Below are 24,340 nucleotides of genomic sequence, written 5' to 3'. Positions count from 1 at the left end.
TGTCTAGAAGAGTGTGGATGTTCCCAGGGGACAAGTGGAGGCGGTGCACCTTGTGCTGCTGCTATTTGTCCCTGGGGAACACCCATGCCATGTGTGCTTTGGCATGCAGCGAATTACCCCAGGTGGGATAGGGAAGGCTGAGGCCAGCACTGGGCTGGCCCCAGCAGCCTTACTGTTTTTTCTGTGGATTTCACAGACAATGCTGGATTTCGTGGAATTTAAAAAATCTGCAAAATTGTGAATTTGGTAGGTCTCTATTTATTAAGATCTAGGTAAATGGTGTAAGGCAGCACTATGGGGATGTACCTGTGCTAGCTCAGCACATATTAGCTCCCCAAACTCTGCCAGTTTAACTGTTCACACAAGTGCTAGTTAGCGTAAGAGTAGCACTGCAAAAACTATCTAGCACAAGTTACTAGTAGCAGTGCAGTGAGGTAGCACAGTGCACAGGCTGGGTCACAAAATCTGTCCAAGAAGCTGAATAACTGCTCAGATAGTTGGCCTGTGAAGAGCTGTAAAATTGGTGCTATGTTAAGTAGCACTGTGCATCATCACACTCCTTACAACTTTGGATTATTTCTGAGCATGAGGAAAGCACAATGTTGTCCTAGAAATTTCAGCCAGGTACAAAAGTTACACTTATTTCACAGTAAGCTCTCAGAAAGCACTCTACAGCTATAACTGGTCAGGGCACATCTGTACACAGAGTTGTAAAAATGGCAGATCCCTCTCTAAGATAACCATGGATAGATGTGATATCAGGCTTGAGCACTGAAGGTTAGGGCACCATAATGAACATCTGTACCACATCCCATCGTGATTGATGTTAGGTCACATTCCACTGACAACTCATGGGGCTTTGTATCACGCCGCTCCCCCTGTTGCAGGGCAGTGCTCTATCCTCAGCCGGAGCTCAAATCCTGTTCCCATGCCTCCCCCCCCAAACTTGTTCTGTTTAGCCAGCTATAAGCCACTCTCTGGTATTATCACTCAGCATGTAATTCCATCTACCCCATCTGGCCATTTGTAAAGATTGTGGCTTTTGATTAAGTGCTATGTTGTTTGCTGGACACTGCATTTCCACAGGGGGCTGGCCAAGATGTTCATCTTTTACAGTGTTGTTTTCAAGTGTCCATATCCAGATCTTAGTCTGTTCAGCTTGACTCATAATTCTCTGTCAAGCTCATGCCCAATGGGGGACTCGTTTGGTTTTGGTATAAAACGACATAAGAACAGGTTTCAGACCGGATTACTCTGAATGACCATTTCGTTTTCATTCACACCACCCATTATCTAAATTTAGCTCAACACACAAGACCATAGTACCTGGCCTCTGGGCTCTCCAAGGTCCCAGAAACTCAGCAGCAGGGGAGCGGTTAGGGTCTGTCTTCTTATGTCACTTGGTCTAATACCCTGGAGTGAAGGGAATACATCTGTGTGTAAGTTGTGCAGCCTGTTATGAGTCTCAGTACACTTTTAAGTACAGTATTGAGCTTTTTAGTGTGACAGCTTCGGGACCAAACAGGAACACAGCACTCTGCTGGGGTATATACCATTGAAAGTGCAGTGGTTCTGAAAACTTTGAAGTTGGCACCCCATGTCATGCTGGCTAAAAATCTAAAGGCAGCCATGAAGAGACTTTACTATTGACCTTCTGAATGCAATGTTTATAGGTGAGGGAATGGTCTAATGTGATTTCTTGGTAGGTTAGGGTGTGCTTATAGTTGCATACTCTGATATTCAGCATGCTCTTGGCTCGATGACTGTGCACATGGAAGGATGATGATACTGATTTATTGATGCTCTCCACCTCATGCCTCTCGAACACCTGTTCCCTAACCCCTGCACTATTGGCCTGGAACAAAGCTGAGGTGCAAGGTTTATTACCTCCTATTGTTACTGGGGTCATATCAGTCAGTGTTACATTGAGTAGGACCATAAAGCTGGTTAAATGACACCTGCTGTCTGAGGAAGGCCACCATTGCTGCTGTGGAGCTGAGAGAATCGCAGCATCAAGATAAAGATTTTATGAGCAGGGTCAAAGACCACTTGGGATCCAGCTACAACACCCCTGAGTGGCATCAGCACCACCTCCCACAGGGAGACTATTGACTTCCTGGGTCAGAGCGGTGGGACAGGCTGCTACCAGACTCCCCAGCATGAGCCTGGGGTGACATGCTCAAAAATTCTGAAGGGGGGACCCTGGATGGCAGCCCTAGATAGTGGCTATGGGGGAACGCTCCACACTGCATATTGATTGGGAGATGCTGGGGGGCAGGGGAGCCCTGAAGAGGAGATTTGGGCTTTTGGAGCCACTGACTCATGGTTCCAGGAGCCAGGGAGGCATCTGGCGAGGCCTACTTCAGGGAGGGGAGGGATATCAGGCTGCCTGAGATCTGATGCCAGGGCTGGCATTGACTCAGCCCACCATCTAGAGCCAACTAACTACCCCTAGCAGCTGGTGGTTACTGGTGTAGGTACAGGGCCCCAAAGAGGTTCCTGGCCGGTTCTGGAAGGGTGCGGGAGTGCTCACAACAGTGGGGCTAACAGTGCGGGCAGCCCACCGGGTCAGGCCACTCCAGACCTGGATCCAGCTGTCAGGGAGCAGTGCAGCCCCTGCGAGGATAGGTAGCCTCCTGGGCTTGGGTCCAAGTTCCAGAGTAGGTAGCTTTCCAATTTTTCTTTATTATACACACAAAAAGTTTGGCAGCTGCAACATTTAATTAAACTAAGGGGTGGCAGTTTCATGGGCAGTATTCCTTCTGCTGCCCTAAGGACTTGTGTTTGTTAAGTTGAGCCCCCCCATGGCTGCCTACTCCCCTCCTTAAATGTCATCATAGCCGCCCAGTGCAGCCAGGGTCTCTTCCCCACTCTTTCAATTTTAACTGAGAAGAAGGTTCCAAGTTCTGGAGCAGGCAACATCGCACAGTTTTTGTTTCATAAACACTAAAAGCCTGGCAGCTTCAACATTTGATTAAAATGAGGCACATCTCTTCCTTGGGCTGTATTTTTCTTGTAGCTTCACTGCATACCCCTGTGGGGGTAGCAGGGGTTGCAAAAGGAGAGGGACTGGGGCCTGGCCAGCCTGGGTTGTGGGCAGTGGTGTCCATGATGCAGGGCCAAAGGAACTGGGGGCTGGACACCCATGGCCTGGCAGTGGCAATGCATAGGGGGTGCACAGAGGTGTACATGCACCCTCTGAGAGAGCTGGTGCACTCCCTGACTGGCAGCACTCTCCACTTGGGTGATGGGCGGTGGGAGAGAGGGGCAGGCAGGAGTGCCAGTACACTCCCCACCCCCCCGTGCACGCGAGCATTGGCCATGGAGTGCAAGTGTTGGATGTAGGCTGCGGTCACTTCTGGAAGCACCACAGCCACTTCTGGGAGTTTTGCGGCCGGTTTTGGGAGCAGCGCAGCCACTCACTGGTTGGTAAGTTTTGCCACAGGGGACCCATCCCACCCAGTCGCTGACACCCTGACTAAGGCGGCACCAGTTACCCATGTGGGTGGGGGCCATGGCAGGGGCACTCTGGGGAGGGGAGGAACTATTTAGTCAGGGCTTTGCGGATTCAGACAGCCTGCTACTGTGTGGGGTGAGGACCACCAGGATTGGGGGCAGGAATACAGGCATACATCACACACACACACACACACACACACACAATACAGGCATCTGGAAAACACACACACACACACACACACACACACGTATATATATGTGTATATACCCCCCCAAACCTAGGCATCCCACACATGCACACGTTTGGTGGGTGTAGGGTGTTACTGGGTGGGCATGCACAGGGTGGCTTGTGGTGATGACTAATAGCTCCTGCATAAGGTCCAGGTGGACAGCTGTGATGTCCACCAGCCAATCAGTAGTGGCTTTTTTGTTTGGCTCCATCTAGGAGTCTTGGGGAACCCAAGGAGCCTGCAGGGCACATTGGGAGGTATGCGAGAGCCCTCTCTACCTGCTGGGCTTGGCCCATGTAGGCAGGCTCTGAGCCCCGCCCTTCTGCAACCGCCTCCTCCCGCCCCACAAGAGCTAACGTGTGTTCTGCTTGCTCCCAACCTAACCCTTGGCACTTACGAGTAAAGCTTGAAAGTTAGAGTGCTTCTCCCTCAGCCTTCTTGTCTTAACTTTTAGATGGAACATGGCTGCCACCTGCTGTCCACTCCTAGGTGGGGATATTTTGGGGCTGAAGAAACATTAAGTGACTCTAGGATAAACAAAATAGCATTGATATTGGTTGTCCTTCATATTGAATATTAACAAAATATTTTTAATAACTAGAAAATAAATTTGTGGTTCTGCAGGTTGGGCAGGAAAATGCAAGCAGTGTTTCCAAGCTTTGTTTATATTTCTCCTCTCTGCTTGCAAAACAACTTTTTCCTTAATTGTTAGATCATGAGTCCTTTCTCAAAATTTTCTGCATTAGGTGCTTTAGCTTGCCAAATGGTTTCACTTGCTAGTTGCTATTGTAGTTTCACATGTGATTCTGTACATATTTATAGCCAAGATCATCCTGCATTGGTATGCACACACATCTTTTCTTCTTTACCTCAAAGTAGGCTTCTGGTACCTGACTTCTGAGATGCCACCATTTCCTCCCCATCTAGATTTTGGACAGTCTGGGCTTCATTTGTGGGCAGGAAGACAGACAGGAAAGGTAAGAAAGTGACCTTAGAAGCATGTAAGTTTTCTTATTGACTTTACAGAGCTTTAGGACTCACTGTTCCTCTTCTGTTCATATAAAATAAGTGGAAAATACTATACAGTCCCAGGCTTTTTTATCTTTTCCACAAGCTCTGTGTCCAAGTGTAGCCAGGGGAAGCCCCTTCAGCCCCACAGCTAGGAAACTGGGGCAGGGCCATTGAGCGGCAGAGCAAATACCAAGTCACGAGGTCCTTGCCTTTGCTAGGGATTGCCTTTGCTACATAGCCCCTGAATTTCTTTGAAATTTTCACACGTGCTTGGGAAAATCACAGGACAATGTGAGACCTTAGCCTTTGCGCATTCCAAGGAAAGTGACTCCTCAGGGCCTTTTCTTAGAGGTTTTTCTGTGAGAGTGAACGATTGGGGCTTATGTTACAATAAATGAGTTGGGGGGGTTGGAGTTTTTTTTTGTATCCATATATATATATATGTCTTGATATTTTGCCCAATAAGGCTGTTTATGAAAGATTTTCTTTAAGGCGTTCTCCATTCATGTTTAGTCTAAGAAAGAACTGGTTCTAGGAAAGAACTGGTTCTGCCTTGTAAAAGAAAGCTTTGCACAACCTCTTTGCAGAACTTTGTTATTTATGATACTGACCTTCCGGCTAGAGTTGCAAAATAGCTTAAAAATGCAGTTAATGAAACTTTCCTAACACTTTTGATGTGCTAGTGATAACTTGTCTGCAAATTAATATGGAAATTGCTACAGCAAAGTAAATAAGTGTGGACTTTGCACTTGTGTATTACTTTTTTCTGGATCCAGGCTCAATGTTGCAACCATTTTTAATTTCAGAACTCATTCTTGGTCACTGAAGGCTGTATGTGACCAAACTTCTGCCTCATAAATTCTCTTTTACTTTATGCCTTAGCCAAACCTATTGATTTAATGGGATGATATAGAGGGTACATTTTGGCCCAGTTATTTGAGCTGGTCTAATAACACAATGTAAAATTACACCCAGTAATAACTTAATCCTATAAATTTAGCCCAATAGTCTGCCTCTGACAGTTATATCTTTTATTTGTCCCAAGCAATCAGTGAGAGTGTGAGAGTGTAGGAGATGCTATGATGTTTTCTGTTTACTGGGTCATATGAAGTCTGTGCTGACACAAAGTCTGAATTTGACAATTAGCGTTGGGTCTCTACAGTACATGCCATTATTCTTCAGTCATTGAATTGGTTCAAACACATATTTCAACTATTTTTTTTTTTTAATTGAGAGTCTGATAAATTCTTGGAATTGCTTTTAGTAATTTAGGTTCAAGATTATCAATTTAAGGACTACATATTAATGTGGGTATTACAATTGTTATTATAATTAGGATTTTGGTATTGAGTATGAGCCTGAAGAGCAGGACTTTACATCCCAGAACAGAATTCACTTTCCAGGTCTGTGATAGATATCCTGTCATCTTGGCTAAGTCACTTAATCTCTGTTTGTCTCTGTTTTCTCAAGTGTAAAATCAGGATTTACATACTATCTTTGCTTATCCATATATAGATAGGATTTGATGGGGCTGGAGGGAATATGGAGTAGGGGTCTCCCAAGCAGCCCCTCTCAGACTGGAGCTCAGCCAGCCTGCAAGGGAAAAACCGCATCCTCCACTTTTCTCTTTTAAAGGAGAATCCATTTTTAAAGTTTGCTCCCAACCTTTTCATATATTCTTGCAACCCACTTCCAGGTTATGACCCATGGTTTGAGAAACACTGCCCTAGAAACTGATACCAAAGCCTCACACCCCAGCCAACCTCCTCCCTCTCCCCCCCCCCAAAAAAAAAAAAGAGAGAGAGAGAGAGAAACCTCCAGACTTTCATCCAAGGGTTCAGGGTTCAAAACCCCAGGGGCATCTAATGCATGACACCTTGCTACCCTGCAGTGTCTCAAGGCAACTCACAATTCCTGCACACCCTGCAGTGCACAAGCTCAATATAAGCTGGGTGCAGCACTGCCAGCTCCCTTAACTGGCTGCAACTTTTGCCACCCTGTGACTCCCAAGCTGGGCTTGCTTCCCACTCCCTCGCTCAGCTTGGGAGGGCAGGAAAGCTGGATGCAAAGCTATTGGATGCAACGATTTGAGCTGGTCTAATAAAAGACATCACATTTACCCAAAGACCCTTATCTGCCTATGCTTTTAGACTAACATCGCTCCAACCTACACCCCTAGATGCAAAGCGCCACACCCACAGCACAGCCAGGAGAAGGTGCTAACTAGAGGCAGTCCCAGCCCCCCTTCCCCCTCCTTTTGCCCACACCCAAGATGGCACCAGCGCGGCTTCTGCCCAACCCCGACACTTCCGGAGCAACAGGAGGGGGTCACTGCGCCTGCGCAGTAGTTCGCTGCTGTCTCGGGCGCGCCGGCTGGCTCGGTGGCCATGCAGCCGGGCGGGGGGAGTGCGGCGCGTTCGCAGGTGTTGCGGTTGCCAGGGAGACATGGCTACGCAGTGGAATTCTCGCCCTACCTGGCGGGGCGCGTGGCGTGCGCCACCTCGCAGCACTACGGCATCGCAGGTGAGCACAGGCAGGTGGCAGTAGGGGGGCAGCAGCAGGGGCGGCAGAGCCGAGGATGAAGGTGAGGAGCGGTTTCCTGACTGTGTGAGAGCCGGTACGGCAGTAGGCTGCCTGGGGAAGCGGTGGCATCTCCATAGAGCCCAATTTTTGTGCGTCTCAACCTTTTTTGTACCAGAACCCATTTGTGACCAGCCCCGATCCAGGCCCCAGCCCCACCAGTGTGTGAGGTACGAGGGGGCCTGAGCTCTGCCAGCCTGCAAGGGAAAAACTGTGTTTCCCCACATTTTCCTCCTTTAAAGGAGAATCAATTTTTAAAGTTTGTTGATGTGTTTTTTAAAGTGTGTTTGGGATCCTTTCATATATTCTTGTGACCCACAGCTTGAGAAATGCTGTCCTAGACAATGGAGGTGGAAGGGATCTCAAGAGGTCATCTAGTTCAACCCCACCGCTCAAAGCAGGGCCGTCCCCAGCCATCTTTTCTCAGCCAAGGCTTTGTCTCCCTGGGGCTTAGAAACCTCCAAGGATGGAGAGTCCACAGCCTCTCTGGCTAACTTGAGAGTTTTTCCCAATATCTAACCTAAACTTTCCTTGCTGCAACTTGAGCCCATCGCTTCTTGTTCTGTCATCTGCCTCCACTGAGAACAGTCTGGATCCATCCTCTCTGGACCTCCCTTCAGGTAGTTGAAGGCTGCAATTAAACCATGTCTCAGTCTTCTCTTCTCTAGATTAAATAAGCTCAGTTCTCTCAGCCCTTCTTCAGAAGTCATGTGCCCCAGCCCCCTCACCATTTTTGTTGCTCTCCACTGGACTTTCTCCAATTTGATGCATTGCATTTAGAAATAAATGCTTGTATAGACTTGTCTAAGCTGTATTTTCTTCTCTCTTTGCATTATCATCAGTTGGCCTCATTGTGTATGGAAGGACTCTTAACTGTTTCAAGTATTTCTGCATATCAGACCATGCTAGAATGTTAGCTGCTGATGCCAGAAGCAGAACAGAAGTAGGTGAATAAGAGAAACAGAGTTACCTTGATAAAATAACCTGCTTACAGTTCCTCTTTATGAACACATGTGCATCTACCCTCTCTATTTGCCTTTGTGACTACAGCTGCACACTGTCTGTCACAAGAAGCTTTCAAGAGCAGGTGTGGCAAGCACTTGGCTGAGATGGTCCTGCCTTGAGCAGGGGGCTGGACTAGATGGTCCTGTGAAGTCCCTTTTAGCTCTGCTTTCCTATGATCCCCTAATTCCTAAGAAGGCTGTTTAGACCTCTGGCTACACCAGCTTATAAGTAGAGGATCCTGAAAAAGATCCCTGGTGGGATCCCAACAAGACTGGATCCACTGAAATTAGTAGGTGACTGGTTTAAAACTAACAAGAGAAAGTCCTTTTATTTTATTTTTTTACACCATGTTGTGGATTTCATTGCCCCAGGGGGTGGCAGAGGCAGAAAGCAGAGCCAGGTTAAAAAAAGGGACAGTTTAAATTTATGGATGATCCAACTGTTGATGGCCTATTAAACCAAATGGTTGGAGATGTTTCCTTTGGCATCTCTAAACCAGTAATGGTGGATGCTGGGGCAGGTATTGAAAAGGGCGTAGATCACTCCAGAGAGAACCAGTTCAGTGCTCTCCTTGTTTAGCATCCATTTCTGCCACTTTGCCTTTTGATGTGCCATTCCAGAATGTGGGCCAAAGCCCACCAAGCAGAGCTATAAGCCCCCATTGATGAGGGTGGCCACTAAGGGCACATCACTGATTGCTTGGGACAAATAAAAGATATAACTGTCAGAGGCAGACTATTGGGCTAAATGGACCATTGATCTGACCCAGTACAGCACTTCTCATGTTCTTATGATGGTATAGAGCTGGGCATGCTGTACATAGAAGCCTGAACCTGTACAACCTCACACCACTGCTTTTCTGCACAACAAATGAAAGGAGAGCCACAAAGCATAACAAAACCTATTTGCTATTTTCTATTCCTCCCGTTCAGACAGGAAATAACTGCAGCAAGCCAATCTCTTTCCCTCAAATGCCTGCACAAGTTACTAAGCGTTAAGATACGCGTATGCTCACATTTTAAATACCCTTAGTATATTATAAATGTAATGTGTAACTTCACATGCAGGTGTGTGCCTTCTGAAGCCTGGCTGAAACAACTTACTTCTAAAGAGTTAGTTTGGCATGCTTTGGTAGATTCAGGACTGAGGGCCCAGTCCTGCCTTAAAATCAATTGCTGCTTGCCCCTTTCACTGAAGTGGAAGCAAGAGGGGCTGCTGCTCTTTTTGTGTTGTTGTTCATCATATAATTACCATGATAGAGGAGCGTCTGTATACCTAAACATGGAATGTACAGTCTTTTTAGTATAATTATTATGGAACCAAAATAGCTCACATATTTCCATCTCTTCACAAAGTTGCTTTGGTAAAAAGCTTTTGTTACCTGCAAATGCATCATCAGACTCCTAAACTGTGTACATCTTATCAACATCTTCCAAAACTTTTGTGATTTCCCACCTTCTTTGTTGCTTCTGCGTTATGCAGATGTGATTTGTGTTGTTTCTTTTTTCTAATGGGTGATGGTCAGTTTCAGAAAGTGACCTTCACATTTGTCCTTGCCCCTGAGCCTTGGTGCCAGTTTCCCTCCCAACCAGATTTTTTTTCCTGTATTTTTATCCCTGTTGCTGGTAGAAAGGTATCTGGGAATCCCATGCCACAGGGTTTTGTTGGTTGCCAGTTGGGGCCAGGAAGAAACTGAGTATTGTTTCTCGTAGTTTTGCTTAAGAATTTAGAGTTATAATGAGGGGAAGAAGGGTTCTTCAGTGTCTGTGAATGCAGACTTAGTGGCCTGTGGGAGCCTCTTCCAGTCCTCTGTTCCAATCCAGAACAATCCTCTCAGGGGAAAGCTAAGTTTGTGATGGCAGTATGCTTGAGTAGCTTAAAAAGTAGTCTGATGTGCAGGGTAAATACATTGGAAGAAAAAAGTTTTCTCTATTCTTAGCAGAGGCAGGTCCCAGCTCCCTTCTTGTAGTCCCATTGCCAGATTGAGGTTTTACCCAGTCTTGTAAGAACAGTATGTGAACATGTTCAGACACAAATGGGCTTGTTTTTTTTCTATTTATGAGCATCTCCCTCATATGTATGGTTTTCTTAGGATTGAGTATCTCACTTCTTCCACAGTAAATTTTAGCTTTATCAGATCTTTTGTCTGAAGGGCTGTAGTATTATCTCCAGTATATTCTCACTGGATCTTGAAAAATCCTATACGAGTATATCTGTGACATAAAGCTTCTTGGAAAAGTATGAGAAGTGTTTTCCTGCTTTTTTCCCTCATGAGCTGTCCCTTTCCCCACTTTTCTAGTAGATATTTAGAAAACCGGTGCTAATGAACTATCTAGATCAGGAGTGGGCAAAATGGTGGATTTTGCCTGTGGCCGGACTCCATTTCCCAGCAGCCCCTTCCCACATCACTGCAGCCAGCTTCCATGGAGACCCGAGTAGCAGCAATGTCGTGACTGCCTGGCGGCTGGGTTTCCATGGAGACCAGCCCCAGCAGCGCTGGTGGGGCACGTGGCTGGGTGGGGACCTGCTCGTGGGTACTGGGACCAAGGCAGAGCCAGGGTGTACGGGCAGATCACAGCTCTGCCCTGGCTCCAGACCACACTGTCACCACTGCAAGATCCCAGCCCCGGAGCAGCTCCCCGCCCACTCATGTGCCCTGTCAGTACTGCTGGGGCCAGTCCCCATGGAAACCTTGGCCATGCGCTGTCATAGTGCCGCCACTACTGGGGTCTAATTGGAAACCAGCTGCAGCAATGTGGGCAGGGGCTTCTGGGAAATGGAGTTTTCCACAGGCATGATATGGCCTGTATGTCAGACTTTACCCACCCCATATCTAGATGGACATAAGTATACCCAAACAAGTTACCTGTAACTACAGTTAATTGTCCTAGTCTGTCAAGGAGGTTCATATTCCTTCCATATTTGCATTGACTGAAAACCTTTGTTTCATATTTCCCACTGGATTAAGCCAATTGATGGTTTGTTCTGCTTTGTTGTTGCAGGTTGTGGGACACTAGCAGTGCTAGAACAAAATGAAACTGGGATTGGTCTTCTCAGAAGGTAACACATTTTTGCTTATTAAAATGGAAAGATTTCCATATATAGCTTGTCGTGCAAAGACTGACCAGGTTATTTTAGAATCTCTGTTACGGAGTCTGTACATCTTTGTACTTAAATACAAGTTGCTTTCCTTTTGTTTGCTTCTAATATTAAATATCATTTTTAAAGTTGAAGGTGACACACCACCCATGACACACATTATTTTAGGGGAAATAGAGGAATCGGCTGTCATACTTTAATGTTGTGTCTTCCTTCAGAACTAGTGTGTCATCTCATTTCATCTAAGCTCCCCACTGAATGGGCTTGAAGGAGTAGAGCCAGATACTGTTTTGTATGTTTCCCTGTAAGTAGAGGTGCGCTGATACATTGGTCTGATATCAGATCGGTACTGATATAAAGAAAATTGGCTATATCAGAAATTGGCTTTTTTGCCTGATGTGGCCGATAATGTAGCTGATAAATGGGTTGTGCGTATGCGCAGCTGCAGTGCAGCACATAGGCAGTAAGGAGCACAGCCTGGCAGCATGGAGAGCTGCGTATAGCTGGTAGGTCTACTGTGGTGGAAGAGGGAGGGAAGGGGCATGGGGGTGCAGATCAAGACCCCTGCAGTGAGGGAGGGAGTGGGGCTGGGGCAGGGACTGATGCAGGGGTAGGAGGGGCAGCTCCCACTGCTGTGTATACCACATGGGAGTGGGGCATGTGCCCTGGATCTGCACATGTAGTATGGGCAGGCTGGAGGCTGGGGCTGCACTGGGCTCTTCCCGGCAGGGGCTGGGCCAGGCTGCACTCAGAGCGGGATGGGTGGCAGCTCTGGGAGGTGGGGCTGGTGGGGTCTATGGCAAACTTTGGGGTGGCTGAAACCAGCCTATAGCTGCCCTCCCAGTGCTATCACTGCGTGCCCTGAGTGCAGCCCAGCCCCCGCCAAGAAGAGCCCAGTGCAGCCCCAGCCCTAGCTCGCAGCTGCAGCCTCTCTGCAGGGCCAGATCCAGACCATTGGCCCCACTGGGGGCTTGTTCCACACTGGATCCATGGTGCTGTGCTCAGGTGGCAGCATGGGTTCAGGGTTACACAGCATGTCTGTGCTGCCACCCAAACATGGCTCCATTCAGTTGCACACACCCGGCTAATGCTCCATCCCTCTGCATACCCTTGGCTTCTCGCTGCTGCATGCCCTCAGTCCAGCATTGCTGCATGCTCATGTCACTGCTGACCAGCCGGAGTTCTGTGCTGCTGCCCAAATGTGGCTCCAGGCGGCCACGTGGTTCCAGCTTTGTGCCACTGCCCAGTGCTATACAGTTCTGGCTGGTGTGCGGTGCTAGGGGTATGTGGTGTTGTGGACCTACACTTCCAATAGCGCACTGGATTGCTGGTAGGCCAGATGCAATGGTTCTGCGGGCCAAATCCTGTTTATGGGCTATGTGTCTGACACCCTGCTCTAAGGTGGTTAGCACCCCTCACAGCTCAGCTGTGTCTCACTTAAAAACTGGTGGAGCCACGACTAGAAGAAAAATTTTGAAACACATTGAAATGCAAAGTGATTGGTTGGCATAATCTGAGAAGAAGTCTTAAATTTAAGTATAGTAAGCAACTCAACTTTAGGATATAGAGAATATTATTTTTCAGTTAATAATTAGGTAGCTTGCTGCTCTTAGCTATTAAACAATCTACTAAGCACTTGCTGTCTTCTGAGTTTGCTGTTCTATAGAAAGTTCTATGTTTTTATTATAACCCTGAAGACTGTTCTGTGTTTACCACTACCATCTGTAAGGCTCTTCTTTGAGACCAGTGTTCTTATGGACATATGGTGAATACAGTACCCTAAAGAACATGTTGGTAAATCTTTGAATGTAACTGATCCAACCACTTATTAAGTCATTTCTCATGGATGAATATCTTGATTACCCTGGTTTAGTTTTGACTGGAGTGATGGCCTGTTTGATGTGACATGGAGTGAGAACAATGAACATGTGCTGGTCACTTCTAGTGGGGATGGATCTCTGCAGATCTGGGACACGGCTAAACCCACAGGTCCACTGCAAGTGTATAAAGAACACACTCAGGAGGTAAAAGAGGCACACTTGAAACTTTAACTCCACTGCCTTTTTATTGCTTGCATTATTAAGTTGGGGGGAGGGGTTACTTTTACCAAATCACTTTTCCAAATGTGAGTTTCTTTGCTTGGGGCTACACATAACCTATAGCTAGGAGCTATATGTAACCTTTTAAAAGTGAGCTAAACAGGAGCAAATTTTTTTGAACATGAGCTAAACTACAAAGTGCACGTGGAATTGGTGACATTTAGTCATGTGACACTAACACATTTCATGGGATGTTTCAGTGATTGTCCTCTTGATTCTTCAGAGGGGTTAAGTAGCAGTAGTCCTTCAATGGTAATTCCTCTGGCTTCATAAGAAGTGTTAGTGAACAGACCAGGTCTCAGCCAGAGGGTTTCACAATTTAAAGAGAAGAGTTGGACACAATCCAGAGATTACAGCCATGTTTAAGGAGAAACATTGAGAAAAGCATGGTTTTGTATATGGGTATGATCAACCTTCCAGTAAATCTATTGACAGAATTTCCATATTTACGTGAATCCAAGACAAGCTTTCTCCCCCACCCCCGCCAGTCAGCAAGGGGTGGAGGGTGAGGAAAGCCTTGTCTAGGATTTAAGTATCAGCCTGGGGTAGATTGGGGGCGTGTTGGGGGGTCAGCTTTGACTTTGGTCCCAGGCTCAAGGCTGAAGCCAGATGTGTTCTGCCACCTGTCCCAGGTTGGAATGTCTTGTTAGGCAGGGAAGCTGCTGTCACTTCTCATATGCCAGGCTGGGCTGGGGCAGGGCCAGGGCCACTACTGCTGTTGACTGCTCCAGGGGAGCAGAGCTGCAGTAGAAGATATGGCCGAGTGGTGTGCAGGGAGTCTAGGGAGGGCAGGTACACTGGGGGATGGGCAGTGGGTGCAGGCTGCTGGCGGAAATACGAGGTGGTGGAGATGGGCTGTAGTCGGGGAGTAGGGATGAGAGGCAGGCTTTGGGATGAGCAGGTGGGGGAGGCGTGCTTCAGGGGGGCATGGAGGTGAAGGCAGGCACAGGCACGGAGGGGCAGGCAGCACCAGGCCAGGGACAGGGGGAACAGGTACAAGTATGGGGAGTGGCATGGGATGGGGAGAAAGGGGTGGGAGTCTGGCTGTTCAACCCCCACCGCTGCTTTCCGTACCGCAGCAGCTAAAGGGACACATTTATGATGTCCTTCCACCAAATAGATTCTGTACATAGAGATTATAACAAAGTTATACTTTCTACATATAGAATCTAATTATTGAGGTGGGGGTTGTCTTAACTTCAAAGCCATTTTGGATTTGGATTAATATAGCAAGACTAACGTTTTTGTAAAATCAATTTGTTTACCGCTACAGTATTAATAAAGATAAAATAATGCTGTATTATAAGGTATTTTTTTATGTTTCGTTATATGTGTGTATGTATGTACGTGCATTTATGCATCTATATATATATATGTATCTACACATGCGCATGCACACACACAATATATATATTATAATATTATGAAAGCCTTAATCTATTTGTCTGTCTGTCCATAACACTTTACTGAAATAGCCAATCAGAGTGTGAATACAGCGTTGGGACAGTAGGTGGTAGTGTGGTGGAGTGTCACCATGATGCCACCGCCTCCATCCCATGTCCCTGTCAATGGAGCAGATGGAACAGGGAGATGGCATCACCCTCCCTGCCCTGCTTCCTGCAGGGGGCAATGATGGAGTGGAGTGAGGGGGAGGCCACCAGAGCTGGCTTGGCCCCCTGCCCCTTGCTCCTTGGAGGTGGCGGTGGCGGCATGGTGGGGGAAGCGGGGCCAGGATGCTGCAGAGGGGCAAGGCCACCAGCGCTGGCCTCGGTCTGCTTCTCCCCCCTTCCATTGTCACCACCTGCAGGGCCGACATGGGTTGACATGGCGGTGGTGGGGTGGGGAGCAGCAGGCCCGGCCCAACGCAGCAGAAGCAGTAGGCCTAGGCCCGCTCTTTCCCTGCCCCCCGTCCCCCCCACGTCAGCCCTAAGCCCACTCCTGTCCCACTACCACATCAGCCTGGGCCTGCTGCTCCTCCCCAGGGCCGGCTTCTCCACACCCTCGGGCCTGGTCCTCCTCAACACTCCCTGCATCAGGCACAGGCCTGCTGCTCCCCTTCCCCTGCTGCTGCCCCCCCTTCCCCCGATTCATACACGCACGCACGCGCACACACATAAGAGAAATAGATATAGATGTATGTGGATCAGTCAGTCTGTCTATTGATCTGTGCCTGACTAGATTCTATAGACAGATAGATAGATCAATAGATCTGTTATTTATTTATGTATGTATCTATATAAAATGTAGTTTTCTTATAGGTAAAAAAAAAAAATGGTTACGCTATGTGGTTTTCCTCCTTCATAGGAACTTCAGCCTTGTAAAATAAATGATGGTATGTCAGCTCCCTCATAAAGATGAGGAATTATTTTTTTGTAGATCTGAAGCAATATGGTCTTCAAAGAAGGGCACTGTATTGAAGCAGTTTTGCTGACCAGTAGCTTCTTACAAACTATCTTTTGAGAAATATAGCTAATTTCTTGCACTGTATAAAGTAATATGAGTGACATAAACCAGTCACTAACTTGCTGAGTTCAGAAAAATTTTCCACAGAATATGTCACAATTGTGTTTTATATGGCTTTAAATGAAAGAAATATCTAGTATTCGTTCCTCATAGACCGCTACAGATTAAATAGACCTCTGATCAGGGCTGATCTAGTACAGCAGTGTGTTTTGATGTAAGCCATTGAATAGATTTATGATTGGCAGGCCCTTCTGAAATGGTGCTTTTTGGAAAGGGAAGGAAATCAATAAAATAGTTTTATTTAACTGTATAGAACTTAGTGGAAATGAATAGAGCACAGAGAGAGAGAGAGAGAGCACACAGGGAGTGCTTATCTGGTACCATGCACAGGTACTCAGAACAGCAAGAGATAAGTGGCTGGGTAATATAAATAGTAAAGAGAAGGGTCAGTTCACAAATGGGATCAGAATATAGGCTCTTGTACAATCAGCCAGAGGTAGTGCAAGGTAAAGAGTTCAGGATCTTTCAGATGAAGTTTAAGAGTGAACTGACATGGATGACAAACAATATTCGACAGCTAATAGCAATGTTAGACTTACATGAGAAGGTTTTTAACAATGTAGTATAGATGTAAATTTCCTGCAAGGTTTTTAATGAGTGTCTGTGCATGTGTGTGTCTGGTATTTACTGAAGCAGAGAATAAGGAGTTGGGTAGGAGACCAGACAGCAAGTATGTCAGTCTGGAATGACTCCTTGTATAACACAGCAGTATTTATTGCTATGGTAGGTTAGACAGGAAATGCTTCAAGGAAGACTAGTGTATTGAGTGTAAGAAATACAGCTGTTCTTTAGGTATGTTTAGTGTGGTCTCTACTGTAGGTGTTTGTGCATGTCATGCACACAAGACTGGATTTTTTTTTTTTTTTTTTTTTACTAACAAGATCTGTTAGGGCCAGGCAAACCTCCCTGTATTCCCATACAAGTTCTCGTCAGTGGTTTCCCTGGCTACGCCACAGGTGCCAGAAGCATAGAATCCAGGGATGTGATATAAGCATCCTGTCTTGCTTCCTAAAGATCTCTTGTTCTTGCTGGGTGAAGCGGTGTCAGTAGCAAATACATTTAAAGCATTCCAAGAACTCCTTTTGCATATTGCTGATTCTCTGGAGGTTTGGGGCTTTGGTTGAGCCAGAAAAATCCCACAAGCTGTTTAAACACCTGTCAGCTTCTGCTTCTGCCAGGATTGCTCTCTTGAAGGGAGTTATATGGCAGGCATTGCCCACTGTGACGCCACTGACAAAATGCACTGGAAAGAATTCCCAGATACCACCTTCAGGGGTTAAGTACTTTTAAATACATTTCAATCTCAGCTTCCTATTTGTCTTAGCTGCATAAGAAAAGTTAAAGGTATAAAATGCAAGACAAATATCTTACATTTCTAGGCTTGTTTAGGAGAGTCATTACCCTTCAGCATAGCTATATCTTTGAACGGCCAGCTGCCAACCCATGCTGGCCAAATGTAACTTGTTGACATGGGGCAAGGTGACATCCTCCATGATGCTACAGTATGACAACAAATTGGTGCTCAAGACCATAAGTGAAAATCAGCTGGTGGGCCATGTGTTCTTGCAGGGTGCAGTAGTTGTTGCTGGTGTTACAGCCAAGGTAGTGGTGTTTGTGGTAAACACATGAAGCACCCTAAGAAGAGGAGAAGAGGTAATGCAAGGAGAGGGAATTTTTCTAAGATTGCAGATGGTAGACGTCATGGAATTGGGGTCAGTGGGAAGTGGAATAGGTAAAAAGTAAGCTGCAAAAGAAGTGGGATAGAAGAAAAGTTGAGGAAAACGAAGAGGAGGAAATGAGCCGAGCCTGAAAATTAGGTGGAGCATAACAATGTGGAGTTTTAAAGGGATCTCACTTCCTTTGCAGCTTTGGTGTAATTCAGACCCTCAAAGGGAAGTGTTCATCTGTGAACCTAAAGTGTCTTTTGTTGCAGGACAAAAAAAGTCCACTCCCCATCCCTTCCCCGCCCCTGCCATTTGGTATGTATGATTGATCATAAAACCACAAGCAAAGCAAGCCAAGTAATCCAGATGTTAAAACATCACGGGCATCATTCACTCCGTTGAAAAAGAATTCGCCAATTCTGTATAAGGCTTGGAACATCTATAAAAAAACACTTCAGTTTGCTTGGAACACGTTGGGGAAAGGGATGAAAAATTCTCACTGCCATTAGCAATGTAACCAAGTGCTCATGGCTGGTGAGCAAAATTGAAGCATGTGGTATGTCAGAGTTATAATTAAATCTTTGCATGGAGCTATGAAGAGGATTAGTATGGCATATTACCCTCAGCTTGACATTTCTTTATCTGTGTAACTTTTTTGAGGCACAGTGAAGTTTCTTGTGGTGATAGGAAGTTGAGAAATCTAATAGTTATTAAACATATGCTGTATGGACATTAGGTCTAGTTAAGAGATAATCCATAACTTGATGGGTAACCAACACAGATCACTTAAAGTAGTTTTCCATTAATGGCAGTGATTCTCAACCAGGGTGCCTTGAGATCCTTTCAAGGATGCCACAGATTGCCACATAATGTTAGCACTGTTAGGTGTGCAGACATGATTTCCAAGGTAAACCAAGAGATTTCAGCAGAAATCCATACTGTTAAAAACATTCTGCCCTGTTGTGGTCTGGATTCTTCACAACCAAAGAACAGCTATATTATTTTTCTGTAGTAAAAAATCTAGTGAAAAATAATAGCTAGCATTTTCCGAGGGGTTCTTTGCATCTAATGGGGGGATATAATATATGTACCCCGCTTTAGAATATAAAAAGGTTGAACTATAAAATGGTTGAAAACCACTGTTCTAGAGCAATAGTTACCAAACAGATTTTGGGGTTGAAAGTAGTACATTTTCTTTCTACCAAAGCTGATACAGGACCACCTGTAGTATTTTCAAAGGAAGCACTAGTTGCTGCTTAGATGTAATCGATCATAGAATTTACTTGGTTTTTTATTCAGGAAAATTCATGATTATATGCTTTCTTATGTAATAACCATGTGTTTTCTTATATACTAATGACCAAATTGTACAAAGCCTGATCCAGATGGGATTTATGTAGGTTCTGGAGGATAGTATAGTACTATAACTTAGTTTTCTTTAGGGCTATACAGAAATTATCTACTGCAGTTAGCAGTATTGCCTCACCACAATTTCACTTGAGTTGTGTTCTGATCTACTTCCTTTTTTTAATGTTTCCAGACTTACTGTATTCCACAGTCTTTATTATGTTTTTAAGAGGGCAACACAATATAGTACTGAATGTATCTTACTTTATAATTGCTTATTTCTCTTACTCTATCTCGCTATTCCTTGCATCCTTTTCTTTCTCCCCGTGCATACCACTAAACACAGCTTTTGTCATCATTAGCTTTTTTCTGCCCTGTTGTGTGGGTTAGTGAATGTATTTTATCCAGATAATATCACAACTTATTTGGTGAGCTGGTAGGTGTCCAAGTAGTAACAAATAACTTGATATCCACTCCTGGTCATAAATTAACACAAGACTCAAGTGCTTCATGGCCTGTGAAGCAAAAGCTGAAGTCCAAGTGAGTGTAGTCACCTGTGAATGTTTTTCTGTGTAAACTTGCTTCTTTGACTTGGTCACCGTTTTAATTATTTATAAAGTGTTATTTTAAATGAAAAATTCTGGTAGGTGAATTATTTTTGTTATCCAATTTTCAAGTTTATTTTATGATAAGTGTCCAAGGGCTTTATGCTGCTTGTTGTACAAAAATGTAAGTAGAACATGATCCCTAAGATCTTTCGTTTAGTGCACCTCCTGTTATTCATATTGTTTTGTAATTGTAATACTGTCTGTAGGATTATTATTGATTCAGCTACACCATCTGTTGTCTGCCAGATACATTTTTCTGTCAATTTCTTGGTTTAACATGGGGTGTGGAGAGTTGAAGGCAGCCAGCCATAGGTTAGAAGACAACATCACTCACGTGGGCTGACTGTTTATTATGAAATATGGAAGGATTGGATCAGGCCTTACAAGCATTCACTGAAAGGCTGGATCTTGAAAAGCATATAATTAATACCTTGTGGTAATCACCAACAGACAATGCTTTTTAAGATGATTGATTGCCTTCTTAATCCTTAATACACATCTGACATTTCTAATAGACATTGCCATTGCATCTATAGTAGTTTTAATGGTAAAATTGGCAGGGATCGATTTTCTGTTTTTCCAAATATGATTCAATCCTCCCACTTCAAGAAGCAAAAACAATTTTAATGTAAATGCACATCTTTATTATCAAAGGACATTGAATTTTGTTCCAGCTCCAGCCATTTGCTGAACCTCATGAATAACCAAAGCTAATTTAATCGCATGATTTGCTCCAGTTATAATATAGTCCCATTGGAATGTAAGACAAAAGAATGCTTTCATTGATTTTATTCTGTAAAATGCATTTAGAATTTACTGTTGTCTATTTGCCTGAGCTTTTACTTTTCTCTTAATTTTAGTTTGCTCTTGCCTAAAGTATCAACTGTTGGTATAATGCAACAGCTAGCATTGTTGGAGTACTAAGATTAAAAATCAAGTAGCTGTGTACGGAAATTCTGAAAGTTAGCATTTCTGTTGCATTGTTAGCCTTTCCTCATTGCTCAAGCCAGCTGCTGCTGGAGCACCTGTGTTTGTATTGGGGAAGAGAATAAAACAACCTGGCTTGTTCCAGGACCTCGACTCTCATACACCCTTGAATACAGTAGGTGTAATATGCAGTCTGGTATATGTAAGGCATTATGTGGTTCTGAGATAATAGGCAGTTAGCACTGCCAGCTCTATGAGGATGACAGCCAGACATATACCTCATTTTCATATCAACATCGCTAATGTGTGTGCAGCAAATCGGCAGCTGGATAAAAACAGCTGACCTAACCTGAATCTAGAAAAGGCTGAAATGCAAGTTGAAAGCAACTGTACTTTGAACTATTTACTTGGCATACTGTTCTCCCCTCACACTAAAGACATCTGCCCTAATTTTAGAATTTCTTAACTTGCATGTTGCTTAGTTTTGCAATCTTAACATTCTTTTAATATAGTGATTCTGTTTGTAATAATATATGAAAGAGAGGTCCTTAAGGGCATAAATTTGGCATATCTAATTATTCTGTTCCTTAAATCAGTTTTTCTATTGATGATACTCGTTTTTTAAATAAGCCAACTCTATAAAAGTACTTTTGTGTGCAAAGAAGTAAGAGATATGGAGGTCTTTAAGAGATATTGGAGTCTTTTCACAACAAATACTCAACACATTTCAAACTTACTCCTTTATTAATAGATTTGTCTGTTGGTGTTGGGTATTTATTTATATGACAACAAAAAACAGAACTTGAAGACTGTTTCAGATGTTGAATTTAAATAACCTACATAGGTAAGTGGCTTCACTGACTTCTTTTCAGTGCCAGATGTGCACGTTTTCAGCTGAGTATGATGCAAACTGAAAATCCAAGTATTCTTAATGGAACTCTGGTTAGCTGGAAAATCAAGCTTGGATGCTAATGCTATTCTAAACAATGTTATATAATTTGTAGGCTTATAGTGTTCACTGGAGCCAAACCAGAGGAGAGCAGTTAGTGGTGTCTGGTTCATGGGATCAAACAGCCAAACTGGTATGTTGGACTTTTTATGGAAGGCCAAATAATGTTATTTGTTTTTTAATGTGAGATTCCTTATTTGTGTTCAAAAACAGCATTTGCCCTTCATAATAGGGGTACACCGATACATCAGTCTGATATCAGATCGGCACTGATATAAAGAAAATTGAGTGCATTGCAAATTGACCTGATGTGGCCGAGAATTTGGCCAATAAATGTCCATGCATGCGCGCAGCCGCAGCGCAGCACGCAGGTGGCAATGAGCACGGCCTGGCAGCTTAGAGAGCTATGTGCAGCTGGTAAGTCTGTTATGGTGGATGGGGAGCGGAGAGGGAAGGGACGTGAGGGGTGGGGGACAGATCAAGACCCTTACAATGAGGGATGGAGAGGGGCAGGAGATGGCTCTGTGCCCCAGATCTGTGTGGCGTGGGTTGTAGCCTGCCCCAGCCCCTGCCCCACTCTCTCCCTCACCACAGGAGCCTTGATCTGCCCCGCCCCATGCCCCTTCCCTCCTCCCTCCCTGTTCACCACAACAGACTTAGCAGCTGCATGAAGCTGTATTGGAAATCAGATTGGTATTGGCCATTATGTCACCTTAAAAATCTGCTATTGGTATTGGCTCCCACAATCTGTATAGGTACACCCCTACTTCACAGTTTTTTGTTGTCTCTTTTCCCCTCTGTCTTTAAACCAGTACTGTAATGTCTTCTTTAACTGGCTTGTAACATTGCCCTTCACATACAAATCTCTTGAAACACAGGGATTCTCTCAATTGTGTGCATTAAAGGAAGGATCCTGTGAAATCTTAAGGTGCAGGATACACAGTGATATCCTTCAGAGGTTTGTGTAAAATGATTGCAAGAGGGCCGCTGAATTTGTTTTTTTAATTTTTGTTTCTAATTTAATATAGGGGTAAATGGGCACAGGTGTGCTCCCACATTCATGTGTATGCCATTTAGCCTTCTGATTCCAAAAACATCTAAATAGCTAAGCAGCCAGGTGTATTTCAAAGGATAGTTTTAAATATGTAAAATTGTGTTTGGTGACCACATTTTTGCAGATGCACACGGTATGAATGGCTGTAATATTGAGATATTTTATTCTTTCTCTTAATAAAGATGGTAGTGTAAGATTGATATACATTTTGTGCATATATGCAGGTAAAAACCTTATTGTACACATAACCTAGTAAAATAAAATTATTTTAAAAGCTTTTTGGAAACTCTGTAAGGAATGCTAAAATAAGCTAAGGAAATGTTGTATAAATTATATGATTCAAGTATTGCCACACTGTGCCTGCAGACTTTGTTTTTCTTTTTATTTAGTGGGACCCAGCTGTGGGGAAGTCATTATGCACTTTTAAAGGCCATGAAGGGGTCATTTACAGCACTATATGGTCTCCACACATCCCAGGTTGTTTTGCATCTGCCTCAGGTAAATGTTTTAGGAAAGTAGTGCTCTGCTCAAAAAGAAACCTGCATTTTATTGAGTTATTTCAGCAGTTTGTCCAGCAGATGGTAGTGTGCGTCACACACACGGAGAAAGAAAAGAGAAACGTACGATTCTGGATAGATTTTGTAGGTTCTATTACGATCTTTAATTCATAGTCGCTGGTTTCTCACCAGGGATTGGTAATTATCTAGGAGTTGCCTCACCTCAGTGACCCACCATATGAAAAACTTCCAGCCTTTATGTAGCTCTCCTTCCTTCAGATAATTTTTCATTGCTGACTGCTATTACATGCTGTATGCGTTTTTGTATATTCTAACTTATGTCTTTTGTCAGCTCGCCTCAGAATCCATAGTTGCAGTAGGCCATTAGCCATCTCTCAGACCAAAAGTAGGAGACAAATGCTCCCAATTCATCATGTAATATATTGATACATGTCACAGTGTTCTGTCCCCAGAGAGGAAGAATATCAGCAATTTTACTTTCTTTTACTTATGCTGCATTTCTGCTGCTAGTTTACTAAAAATTGAGTTGGATCTCTGGAGCCATGTGAATGACTGCATACTGATTTGGAAAGAGATTAGTCATTGTGATATCTACCTTCACTATAATGAAAGACTTTCATGATAGAACTGGGACAGAAACTTGGTTTTTCTCTGCTTTAAGTGAATTTTGAGAGTCATAAATGGGACCCCAGAGAATGAGGCATTAAAAATATTTCTGTTTTTTAATTATGGTGGTACAATTACTATAAAAAGTCCCCAAAGCTTTCCTTATGTTAGGAGTCATTCAAACAATAAAATCTGAAATATGTTTTAAAAGTTTGACTTGATATCATTTATCTAGGTTGGCTGTTTTTATTTGACTCTCTTTGGACAGTGGAAATAAAGTAGTTTATTAGTAGCAGATTTTCCTCTGTTCATAATAAGCCATTAGCACATAGTACTTAAACAGTGATCTATTGAATCAGTGATTCTCAATCAGGGTGCCTTGAGTCTATTGAGGAGCACCTGTAATCTAAAAGGATTGAGGACTTTTGTACAGAATACCTCCAGCTCATTTGTGTAACCATTCTTGTTCTCTTTGAGGCACTGGTTAGTCCTCATCTAGATAATTGTGTGCAGTTTTGGACTCCATATTTTACAAAGGATGTGCCAAAGTTAGAGAGGGCCCAAAGGTGGACAACAAAAGTGATAAAAGGAGATGGAAGTCAAAAGCAGTATGAGGAAATAAGTAGGCACACTCAGCTTACGGAGAAGGTGCTTAAAAGGG

The 24,340-nt window shown here is 44.2% G+C and overlaps 1 protein-coding gene across 1 annotated transcript in view; it reads left to right on the top strand.

Moving 5' to 3' along the window:
* Positions 1-7,036: 7,036 nt before the first annotated feature.
* Positions 7,037-24,340, top strand: part of PEX7 (peroxisomal biogenesis factor 7) — a 75,418-nt gene continuing 58,114 nt past the window's right edge. The window contains exons 1-5 of the mRNA XM_019550188.1: positions 7,037-7,223; positions 11,288-11,345; positions 13,258-13,408; positions 21,557-21,634; positions 22,945-23,053. Coding sequence (XP_019405733.1) covers positions 7,088-7,223; positions 11,288-11,345; positions 13,258-13,408; positions 21,557-21,634; positions 22,945-23,053 — 532 coding nt within the window. The 5' untranslated portion in view covers positions 7,037-7,087. The remainder of the gene's footprint in view (positions 7,224-11,287; positions 11,346-13,257; positions 13,409-21,556; positions 21,635-22,944; positions 23,054-24,340) is intronic.

This window comes from Crocodylus porosus, unplaced genomic scaffold (assembly GCF_001723895.1).
Source record: "Crocodylus porosus isolate Cpor-Errol unplaced genomic scaffold, CroPor_comp1, whole genome shotgun sequence".
Classification (NCBI taxonomy): domain Eukaryota; kingdom Metazoa; phylum Chordata; order Crocodylia; family Crocodylidae; genus Crocodylus; species Crocodylus porosus.
This window is presented reverse-complemented; position numbering and strand designations above follow the sequence as displayed.